A 12,281-nucleotide genomic window follows, 5' to 3' on the forward strand; every position below is an offset into this window, starting at 1 on the left:
GTGTCTTGCTGATAGCCACTTGTGTCTCCTCTCTCTTGAGCTCCCCAAACACCCACTGAGCTTCTGTTCGCTCACATCTGTCTGATACCCTTGGCACCGCTCAGCCTGCGCTTTCTGCATGATGCCTTCTGCTGCCGGGTGCGGCCACGCAAGGTGTCTGAGCAGCAGCTAGCCCACTACCCGCACGGGCGTAGACAAAGGATCCTTTCCTGAACAGCTCTGCTGTGCTGGCCTAACTTTCCTTGTTTTCTGGAAGCTGCAGCTTGCAGGTTGTATTCCTTTCTTTTTGTTGTTGTTGCATTATTCCTAATTCTATTCTCTGAACTTGCACAGAACTCTCGTCTTTCACTTTCTAGGAACTGTGAATTTAAAGGGGTAAATAGCAGTAACGGCGTCTTCCACTTAGAGATTTCCAAAGGCTTAGCCAAAGGAGATGAAGGATGCTTGCCAGCATCGCATGGCAAGTCTGCACTGTAGCAGGGAACAGCCATCAGCTCGGCCGACTGGTTTCTGTGCTCTGCCTTCCGTGCAGCAAAGCGTGTGCTCCGTTGATCAGTCCATGGGGTTTTGTATATAGGTAGATAGATGTTGCTCTGTAAGTCACATTGATGAGAAGCTGAAGTAGGACCTGGGTTTCTGATTCACTTGCATGACTTCAAAGCTCTTTCCGCGGGAGAATCACAAATCTTTTTTGTTATCTGTGTTATGCAACTCAAATCAGTTTCTCTTCTGCTTTTTTGTGGTCCTCTTATTTTTGCCAGGGTAAGAAATGCTGAATGTAATGAGAAGGACTATTTGCTGAGTATTTCCAGGGTCAGTTCACAGAAGCTGCTACTTTTCTGGTCATGCGTTTTTCCTTATGCAGCAGTTCAGATTCATCAAGCTTCACCTTTTAGTTTCCTCACTGTTTGGTTAAATGCTGTTCATCCTTACTCAACTTACCGTCTTTCTGAAGAGTAAGACATTTCTACATGTTTTTAGAAACAAAAGAATTTGTTTAGGACAGACATGTTTTTTTAAGGCAATCAGATTTTCTGGTCTTGCTTCATGCATAACACAGACCATTGAATTTTGCCTGGTAATTCTCACATTAACCTTAATAATTTGTGGATTGAAGTGCAGCTGTTCTGTGTGAACACAACCCATTATGGCATAAGGAAGGTCTGTAATAAGGGAGTATAACAAGATCTTTCCAGTACTGAGAAGGCTTATTGTGCCATGGGAAAATTCTGACATGCTTACATACTTTGATTTTACTTGGCGTTAATACTGGGGTTGGCTGGATTGTGCAGTGAGGCTAAAGCAACAAGATTGGAGATTTTCTAACATGGAAGAGTGTCCCTTTTAATAGTTGTTTATAGTCGTGTCAGCACAGTCATTGCTGTTGCTGTTGAATTTGTTCTCAAGATCAAACCTGGCCTTAAACTTCTATAGAATTTATTAGGAAGTTAGCTCTTCCATGTAGGATGTTTCATGTGATTGGTGTAACCTTTCTGGAACCTACAAGCTGGAAATACAATAACCTGGTTACTAGGGTATTATGACAGCAGCCATGGAATCATTTCCTTAGCTAAGCAGCTATTCTATATGCATTTCCACTTAAAGTGTTGCTCAGTAGATGCTAAAAATATCAGACAGCAAAAATCAGGGCTCATCACAGTGGCTTCTTGTTGTCTCGAATAGCCATAGATAGCTATAGTGGATGGACTTGGCACAGTGAAATCAGACTTTTTCTCCTTTGTTTGGAAGGGTCATTACTTTCTTAGCTTCAGAAACTGCTTCACGCCAGCTGCTTTATTTTTACTAAATTAAATGCTCCTATGTGAAGCGTCTATCTGTGTGTGTGGAGGTATATGTGTATGCATATGTGTATGTATATGCTTACTCGGGCTTTGACTGAGTTAATGTAATAGTAATAGCAACTATATTGCACTGGTATGCAGAAATCCTGCTTAGGAGTGGTTCACGTTTGGGCTGCAATGTACAAACGGAAAAACTTATTCCATCTAGGAAGGCAAAACTTTGATTTCTGTATGCATTAAGAAATTATGGTTTATTTATACTTAATCATAATACAACAAAAAGGAGGGAACACAGAAGTGAGCAGAACAAGCCATATTAATAAGGTATTTGAAATCGTCAACTTCAGAAGGAAGAATCAGAGCACCAAAGTATCTTGCATAAAGTTACATTTGCATTGGTTTTAGACATGCAAGAAGCAGATTAGCTGAGAGTATTTTGAAGCTCGAAAGAAATCTGATCTCCACCAACTCAGTGGCTACAAGTCACTGCTTTAGACATAGATTGTAAGACCTGGTCTTAAACATTTCCAGGGATGCATTTTCTCAGCATATGCGCTAGTAAAAAAAAAAAACCATCAAAATTAACTCTTTTTGTCACCACTAGATTCCTTCAACAAGAGCAGTAATCATGATTTGAACAGAGAGAACTGGAGTTCTTGGAGTGAGTTCTCTCTCAACCAGTATGGCTTAATGCAGGACAGGTTGAACTGCAGGGCTATACATTTACTAAAGGTCTCTCCATTGATATTTGCAAAACTTGTGTTTGGAGACAGAGCCTGTACACACTCGGCATCACTGCCTAGTGATGCTTCATCATGCTTCATCAGACACTGTGTTCACAAGCAGTTTTGGTTAGAAAGTAGTTTCAGCACAGTTGCAAGTGAGAACATTTGCATCACTCCCAGGAGCCCAGCCAGAGCTGAGTATTCGCTGAACAGGAAATTTGTACTAAAAATAAGTGTGACCTTCTCAAATCAGCACTTTTCTGAGATTCCACTGAAACAATACAGCTCTTTGCACCATTGTAAGAACACCAAAAGTAACATTATGTTTGAGTAATTACCTCCTAGTAAAAAAAGCTGCATTTGGATGCAACTTGAGACCTACGCTGTTACTTTATTGGCACAGACATTGATCCAGATGTGTAGCCCACTTGAATCATTGACAGATCAAAGTAGACATTTTGCATGTACTTTGTATTGATTTGAATAACTATCTTAGCATTAGATCATCAGAGAATTATGGGTTTTTTTTCTCTCTTCTCCTACTTTCCTTCCCCAGAAGCTACCCGTAAGAATGACACAGAATTTCATATATTTTAAAACCTATTACTCTAGTCTTTGTTAAGATGGCAATACGTCATTACATTTGTCAGTTAATTCTTTTCAGGTAAAAGAAAAGATATCTGGCCCCGTAAGAGGCGCATAGAGTGAAAAATTAAGTGTGCTGGGCATTGTTCATTTTCCTGAAAGCTGTCTCCCATGTATATTTACACAGAGCGGTACACAGGTCTGCATGAGAAGTTGGGAATGATGGTGCAGAATTGCATATGGGAGAGATTTTTCAGGCTTTAAAGTAGAGTGGCACGAGACGTCTGCAGTACCGTAATGCTTTCCTCATAGCTAAGATACATTGCTAAGTAGTGGATGATGTGCTGATGGGGAGTAACAGAAAGCAGCTATTCTTATGCTCTGAAGTCTCACTGTGAGCCAAGTGGTTTGAGTTGTCAGCCTGCAGACTGATTCTGTGGATGAATAAGCTTTAAGTGGAAGAATAGGATGGCTTGGTAAGTTCTTCCTGTTAAGCTGTTGCTCCTCATGTGTGTTTCAGAAAAGACTTCTGCACTGGACTGTAACACTTCCAAGAAAGAAAGAATTTAAATCTAGTTTTGTGTTAAAATATGGGGCTTTGTCACTTTGCCATGTACTTATGGGGCAAAATTTTTCAAGTGGCAGAATAACATTTTGCAAAATCGTGTAGAAAGAGAGGAATTAACCCCTATAATGTGTATATCCTACTTTTAATTCAAACCTTTTGGGGGAAACTGTGTTTCCAAGTATTACATTTACTTTTTATTCTTATTTCTACTTTGAGCATTCCCGAGGGCCCCAAATGATGTTTCACTGGGCTTGGAAACAAATAGAAAGAAACAATTCCTGCCTCAGAGAGGTAACAGTCAAGAGATAAACGTAAGAGGTGATTAAAGAGACAAATGGAGGGAACAGGTGAAGAAAGTGTCTGCAGGCGGAGACGTAGCTGTGTCAGTAATCATACACAGCTATCGGCCTAACCAGAGCTAGATGGAAATGCTTCTCTTGGGGCTTGTATGTACTATCTTCTAGTATGCATTCTCACATAAGGTATAATAGACAGACAGTGCCTGCATTGTATCGCAGTTCTTCTTGCTATTTTTATCCTTTGCCTTCTATCTGACACATCATTCAGTTTAAGTGTCAGTCATTGCCTTGTATTAAATTTTATTTTGTCTAGTCTAAGTCTAGCTCAGTCTCTCGGTTATTTTGCTAATTGGGACAGAGAATCAGACAAGCTCCCAATTTGTGAATTTGAATAATAGGCAAACACAGAGTATAGTAAATCATTAGTCCTTATGGACTCTATTGCCCTGCAAGGGAGTGCCTATTCCAATCCTCTTATAGGACCTGAAATTGTATTTGAAAACAAATATCTGATAAGGCAAGTTAATTTTTGTGACGTTTTTCAGTTAGGTAGAAGATGAGGAATCAACTGTGTCTGTGAAAGTACAAATGAAAATGCAACATTCTAGACTTGTTGATGCTTTTTTTGGCATTGAGAAGGGATACATAGGTATCTAATATTAAATGATGTTGCAGAAGGGCAAGTTAGCACTTTGTTTGCCAAATTAAGTTTCAAAGACTATGTAGGTTATGAAGTTTGACTTCCTGCCCGTAAATCTTGAATGACTGACAGACTACTGTAAAATAGCTTTGTTCAAAAGGAATCTTTGGCAAGCAGCATCAAAGGTTTGAAACTCTGGAAGGGATGAAAAGAAAACCCCACTTCTACACTGATTTCCCCTGTAGATCAATGACTCTCTGAAATTTGCCTGGGAATTATGAGCTATTTACTGTATTATGTGCTGTTTTCTCTCCCTGTATCCAAAGGTCCCTGTGGTTCCTTTTATCTTCAAGATTTAGGGGTATTTTTGTATGTGAAATGTGAATGAGTGAATGCGTCAGTGGAACACGAGGGAAAATATGCTGGCTTTAGACAGTTCTGTTCTCCCTTATTTTATCGCGAGTTGGAGTATTGGTTTTATGGCACCTAAATTTATGGGTACATATTTTTATGGTAAAGCCCAATGACATGTTCTGCATTCTCTATCAAGCTCTCTCAGGGTTTCTTCACTTGATTCACAGCTCTGTAGGGTATGAATCAGTCCTGTAGTATAACCCTTAATCTCTTTTTAACCAGAATAATGTAGGGGGGATGGGGGTGGTATTTATGGTGTGTGTCATCATGTCATCATCTAATTATGTAAACCAAAGAAGGGGAAAACAAAATATTTCCTGGGAAAATCTTGTCAGCTGTCGATCGGTGCAGGAGACAAAGTTTCTTTATTGCATATAAGCAGCTGAGGCAGAAAATTCTTTGAAACCCACAGAAACTTGGCTATTCTCAAGCAAGATGTGCCACTGCTGAGGAATGGGCTGAAGGGTAACTGGTCTGGTGGGGCATTTTCTGCTTAGATACATGACATACCTGCTTATGTACGGTGAGAGTTTTGAGGAGAAGGAAAGTTCCCTCTACTATGTATGGACTCTTTTTAGCTTTCTATATTCAGTGGTTAAATCTGAATCGACAGAAGGTGCTTAAGCCCATGTTTGTCTTCCACAGGGTGAAGTGAAGAAGTGAAGCCTCCCAGCTGAACTACTATGAGGTCAGAAGCCTTGCTGCTATATTTCACACTGCTACACTTCGCTGGGGCTGGTTTCCCAGAAGATTCTGAGCCAATCAGTATTTCGCATGGCAACTGTAAGTATAAGTGGCCAGAGGACTTCATTAGCTTAATACTGATCCTGGGACTTCAACAGTATTTTGGTACCATTGCAATGAATAAAGTTGTTTTTCTTGATGTCTCCCAGGTCAGCCAATTTACATTACAAGATACTACTATAGGATCACAACTTTTTCATGTTGTCTTATCAATGTGGTAAACTTCCAAAACCATAGCTTTTCTCCTTCTCAAACAGAGACACTTCAATAGCATAATCAAACCAAATATCTTCTAGATCCAGCAAGAAAGGAAAGAAGCCTTTTCCCCACCCAGCTCCATAATCGAAGTGTCTCTCACCTGACTTGTGAAAATGTAGTTCTGGATAAACAGTGGACCACCTTAGAGTATCAAGCAGAGCACACTAAATTAACTGAACTCTGAAAACCTAATTTGTTGTTCTAATACAAATAACTGAACTTATTTCTTTAAGCTCTGGTGGATTCTGCTTTAGCAATAGGCTTTTTTTCCTAAGCTGGCAATGTAGCTAAAAACCAAATCAAGACAAAGAATCTTTTGTAACAGAATCTGTCTTGTTTGTTACAAGCAGTAATTGGCAAACTCTCCAAAATCTAGGGTAACACAGACAGCTGCAAATCAGTATTGATATTTGCTGGCTAAACAGGTGGAGAGCTTTCTGTGCATTTCGCCATGCAAGTCAGGCTTAGCATAACTGATTCTTTCACATTTACCTCATCTCAATTACAGTTGCTGCAAAGAAAAGTCTTCCAAAATCCCAAAGGTTCAGATGTTTGAGAGAAAGTCTTTAAAAAAGTCTGTAAAAGTGTGCTGAAGAGTAGCAAGTCACCAAATGAGTAGGCTTATGTTTAAGCCTGCTTTGGGTCAGAAATTTGCTTCTGAAGCAAATCTCTTGATTGTCCTTGCTCACTGTGCTTGGGGTGGCCTTGGCATCCATAAGCTTGTCTATGTTGGGTAACACCAAGCTGAAAGACAGACTTCAGGGGCACAGTTGATGCGGTCCAGATGCTAACAGGCGTCTGGGATATGAGAACAGGGCAGAACTACACGGAAGCAAACCCTGCTGAAACGTGTCTAGTGTGACCACTGAGACTTTAGCACTAGCACTGGGACCCTGAAGAAGGGTGATGCTAACAGTCGTTACTAATGCAGAAACAGTCCATCTTGAACCTTTTGGAGAAATGGGACATGGCATAACTTTTTCCTCTGAGGCATGGCATGCTGAAATCCACATGAATGTAAAGGCCCCCAGTTCATGCTAGATACATGAGTTACAGAGGGAATGGTGCTGGGCAGTTAACAGCCTGGCAGTTAAACTTGACATTTTGCATCTAGGACCTGCTCAGAAGGATTAAACTTCCAAATATAAATCCTGTCAGGGCTGTCTTAATTTATTTCTCTAAGATTTCTCAGCATCTGGTTTGCAGGGAAGTTCCTGTTCATATCCAGTTTTATCACCAAGCTTTTTGATACATGGCACTCTCAGCTGCTTTGCTCAAGCCATGCTGTGAATCAATAACTTTGACCAAGCTTAACAGGGAAAATAGTTTTACAGGACAATAGTTGAAAACAACACAACAGTAGCTGAGTTTCTGAAGAAACAGACTCCCCCAAACAGCTTCAGGTTTCTGGGAAAGCATGTTTATGGGGAAAAGGCTCAGACGTAGCTAGGCACTAGTCAGCTTTGTATAACATGCACATGCAGCAGTTCTGCATTGATAATGATGCTCATCAAGGTTTGTCCTCCTGCCTTCTGTCTTTTAATTTACTTAACTAGCTCCCTAGTTTGTACCTCTAGTTGTCATGATCACGTATACATAGGATGGATAACAGCAAGGTGGCTCTTGGTCAGAAGCGTTCACTGTTATTATAGGCCGTACACAAAGATCATCTTGCGAGCAGCAAGACACCCCATGTACACTGAAGTCTAACCAAAAAAATCATGGGAACAGAATGAATAAGTGCTTGTGATGACTGGCGGGGCTGGGGGAAAAGCTGACTAGTTGATAGCATAAGCTCAGTATGGGGCTTCCAGGCTGGTCAGATGGGTTGCCAAAACAGTATGGATTGACTTTCATTTGATAAAGTTCAAGTGGTGGTTTCCCACTATTTCTCAAAAATCCCCACAGCTTTTCTACAATGGCAGTCCTGTAGGAAAGGCAGGGTGCTTGTAGGTTGAACCAAGGACAGCCAAGTCTCTTGCCTTAACCACTACCATTCCAGTCATTGTGGTGATTGATAGGTCACTGTGAAACAGCTTTGTCCTGCTAGACACATTTTGGCAGCTGGGAGTGAGCATTTAAGCTCAGCAAGCACTGAAAGCAAAACTATGAGAAAGTGCCATGTACCTGTGTGCCAAGAGCTCCAGAACTGCTTTGTGCTCTAAAAAACCTCACCATTTGTCTTCTGCAAAGGTCAAGACTTTCTCCTTTGCAGCTACAAATATTATAACCTTGAAGTAACCTCCATCTCTCTATGCTCTTGCCTCTTAACCCCCGGCTGTGCTGCCAGGGCAGAGCAGAAAGCGTGGGTCCTGGCTGTAGCTGGCCGCGTGGTGCTCCGTATTAGCACCATTTCAGTTTATGATTCTCTTTTGATCCTATATTTTCTCTCCCTTTCCGCAGATACAAGACAGTATCCGGTGTTCGTGGGTCACAAACCAGGCCGGAACAGCACGCAGAGGCACCGGCTGGACATCCAGCTGGTCATGGTCATGAACAGGACCCTCTACATTGCTGCTAGGTCAGTAGTTCCCTGCTTCACTGCTCTCCCCTTGCTGATTTCAGAGGAGGAAGGAGAAGACGAGGGATTTTCTGAGTTCTTCGCTGCTGGACACGTTACATTTAGGATTTTGTCACACCTGGGGAGACCCTCGCGGTCTGTTAGTAACTCATATTGGGAACCTTGTTAGTCAGTCAGCTGAAGATCATTTTTCTGAGGTGCTGAGACAATCCTCTCAGGAATGACTGCCTTTGAGTCCTGCAAGAGGGAATTTGCCAGAGAAATTATTTAGCTCCGTAGAAGAGAGAGTCCATCCTCATCCTGTAATTTTGTTTGTGCACACTGTTAATGACATATTTTAAAGAATGATTCTGCTGATGCACAAATACATGTTCTGAGAAGAGTTATTAAACTGTAACTGTTGCAGGTTTAGGCATGTTTTTAATATCTTTTAAGACAAAAAAGAGGCAAACATTTGCTGCTTCTTTTGATGTGCTCAGCAAGGTTAATTGAATTTAGTGTCTGGATTTTTTCAGAGAGCTATACTGTGCAGATACAAGCACATGCATTTTTATGAAAATTGCATATAGAGCCACCCCTTCTGTTTGCATAGCTCAGCACGGCACCATCAGCTTCAGTGGAGCTACAGCAACTTGCACAGCTGCCAGCCTGGCACAGGTGAAACATTAACACTGCCTCTCCCTGCCTGTTGTTAGCAAAGGAGGTTCACAATTTTAGAGTGAGAATTACCTAATGGACCCAGGAAAGGTGCAAGAAGGACCCCCATTAATAAGGATGGGTGGTCCGGTGTAGGAGCCTTTGAATCCAGGTCCTGTGTGGGACCTCCCCACATGCTGTCCCTCTGGTAGCTGCTTGTTTCCTGCCTGTTTTCTAGCCCTTCTCCTTCATCAAAGAAATATACACTGTTCTGTGTGTGCCACAGAGAGACAGGCTGTTGCTGCAGATGGGAGAAGTGGTAGGTGGGATGGCCAGGAGGTGAGAGGTAACAGCTGCTGAACAGGCAGCTTCTCACCACCAGCCATGTCCTCAAAGCCCTTGGCAGCCTCTGGGAGCTGCCTGGCTTCTTTCTCAAACAGCCACTCCCCATCTTCTGGGTGGTCGGATGTGTCCTGTGGTGGAGATCTGCCTGTCTAAGTAATTAGTTGTGTTCCGCCAGCAGAGTCGCTGAGCACCGCTCTTACATAGTCGTGTCCCGGCTGCTGAAGACCACGCTTCTACCTGTTCCCCTCCCTACCCAGGCTTTGCAGTTGTACTGGCTAAGCGCAGCCTCTTAAGGCTTCTTTTGTACCCCAGACCATATGGAGTGGGTGGCAGAGCTCTGGATTCTCACTTGTGACCAGCCCTGGTGTCAGGTCCAGGGAAGAGGCAGCATCCTTGTATGGGAGCTATGCTAGCATCGCTTGTAGGGCGCTAAAAGCAGGCAGCCCCACAGCAAGGCATCCCTCTGCTTTTAACCTGAGCTCAGGGATTAGTATTTTCTCTGCATTCAGGGTGATAGAGAGCAGGGCTGGGGAGCAGGCTGCAGGGGTTTGAAAGGTGGTGGCAGGATTTCCCCCTTTTCATGGCTCAGTTCCCTTCGCTTTTCTTCTTTGTTTTCCTTTGAATTAGGAAATCATTTGCAGTGGGAAGGTGGTAAATCAGCTTTGTGGATTTTGCTCTGCTGTATTCATAGTTTGTTCCCAGACTAAGACTGACGCAATTAGACTGTCACAGTGCCCAAGCAACTGGTATTACAGCAGGAAAACCCAGCAAAACGTTTTGGGATATGAAAACACTGCGTCCACAAATTATATTAAATAATACTAATAGTTGGGGGTTAGTATGTGTTCTGCTATGTGAATATGCATTCTGTGCTATTATGTAGGTATGTATTTTTATAAAACAGTTTACTACAACAAGGGTGCTTATATACTCCTACGGTCTTGTGACCTATATAAGAGAATAAAACCTGCTCTGTTTTATACTTACACAAGCACAAAAAATCTTCTTAGATTTTTTTTCCTTTGGTAACTCAGAAGCTTTTTGATGTATTCTTTTCCCCCTCCACATGTTACTGAACAAAATCCCTGCTGGGCTGAGAAGCCTGTGTGATACAAGTTAAAACTCCATGGTCATTGTTATTTTTAAGTAATAAACTTGAGAAAATGACTCATCCTTTGATAACTGGAGTGAATGAAAGTTTGTATTTGCAATACCGCCTCTCCTTTAGAGGTAATAGTAAATCTAGGGAATGAAGCAAATCTGTACACAATCAAACTCATTTCTGCAAGAGTTATGCAACAAGATTCGTTGAAAATTGTAGCTAACATAAATCCCGTAGCTATCGTACCAGATATTGCTTTCATGCTGGTTTTTTTAATACACTGAAGTATAGCAATGCTAAGTTTACATTTGTACCCAATTATCTGAAAAGCAATCAAACCAAATTATTAAATATTGAGAGTTTTTATTACGGGGTTATTTGGTTTCGGCTGGGTGGTTTTTTTTGTTTGCTTGCTTGTTTTAGAAAATCCAGTATTTACTTTGCAAACAGTTTCCCTGCACAGGAAAGGACTAACTCAGATTTGAGAACCACTGACACTTTATTATGGAGTGACTGGCATAGGATAAAATTTCTGTCTGTCAGTTGCTTATTTTGTCACACAGAATACGTAACTTCTGTATTAGCTATTACCATACAAAATTTTGTGTTGCTTTGGAAAGGCTTTATTTCATGTTACCAGGCAGAGATATCCAGCCAATATAAATTAGAATAACTCAAACGAAGCCTGTGAAGCCATGCTGTCCAAATATCTGCCTTGTAGTCTGCAAAGGACCAGCTCTGTTTTCTTTTTTCTCGTGGGAAGGGTACTCCCTCACTGTCTCTCTCACACTCACCCACACCCGCACGCACACCCCCTTTTCTAAGTTTGCCATGTCTCCTCCTCCCATTGTCTTGTTCAGTGGCAGCTGTTATTCACATTATCTGACACCCCTCATGTGTATGTACAAAATGGTTTATTGAGCCCACAAAGCACTGGGATGGCTCGCTCCTCATTTGCAGTTACACATTTCCAGACGACGCACAGAGTGGCCAAGGGTCATGCACAGCCGGTGGCATTATTTAAATTCCCTTCCTCCACAAGATTATGCCATGGCAACAAAACTTGGTTCTGCTGACTGGAGGTGGGAAAAACGGAAGCTCTAGGATTAAGTCAATTTGTGTTAGAATAACTTAATTAGCAGCGAGCTGTATACATACCACAGCAAGTAGATAGTAGGAGTTGGACAGCAGTGGGAAAAGGAGGGCAAGGACAATCCCGCATTGTCTGTGGTTAGAGAGCCCTCCCCTGCATTTGACAGCTCTTTCGCTCTCTGGTGACATTGTCAGCAAATACGTTTCACGTATGGCATGAGAAAATTATATGTAATTTGGCTGTTACTAACCCTCTTTCGTATGGTCCCATAACTTAGCATCTGAGTTTTCTTTAAACCGTTTCTTGAACCAGAAGGCAAGTGCCCTGAAAACTGTTTGTTGAGAGTGGAACTAAATAACTGAAGACTCGTTCTGAGTACCACCACTGTATTTTGTAATTGTCTTGTTTAAAAAAGAAAAAAATCATGACCACTGGAAAGCAAGACTGATGATTAAAATCGAGATCCATGCTGGAAGAAGGTTTTTAGAGCTCCAGCCGCACCTAATTTGCAATTCAAGAGATTTTGTTCCCACTGTTATATAGTAGGAG

The 12,281-nt window shown here is 41.8% G+C and overlaps 1 protein-coding gene across 6 annotated transcripts in view; it reads left to right on the forward strand.

Annotated features, from left to right (window-relative positions):
* The window catches only part of SEMA6A (semaphorin 6A), a 116,898-nt gene that overhangs the window by 47,107 nt on the left and 57,510 nt on the right, over positions 1-12,281 (forward strand). For all 6 annotated transcript variants that reach the window (XM_069880964.1, XM_069880969.1, XM_069880970.1 and 3 more), the window contains exons 2-3: positions 5,679-5,816; positions 8,439-8,556. In XM_069880964.1, coding sequence (XP_069737065.1) covers positions 5,717-5,816; positions 8,439-8,556 — 218 coding nt within the window. In that variant the 5' untranslated portion in view covers positions 5,679-5,716. The remainder of the gene's footprint in view (positions 1-5,678; positions 5,817-8,438; positions 8,557-12,281) is intronic.

Source organism: Phaenicophaeus curvirostris, chromosome Z, assembly GCF_032191515.1.
Source record: "Phaenicophaeus curvirostris isolate KB17595 chromosome Z, BPBGC_Pcur_1.0, whole genome shotgun sequence".
Classification (NCBI taxonomy): domain Eukaryota; kingdom Metazoa; phylum Chordata; class Aves; order Cuculiformes; family Cuculidae; genus Phaenicophaeus; species Phaenicophaeus curvirostris.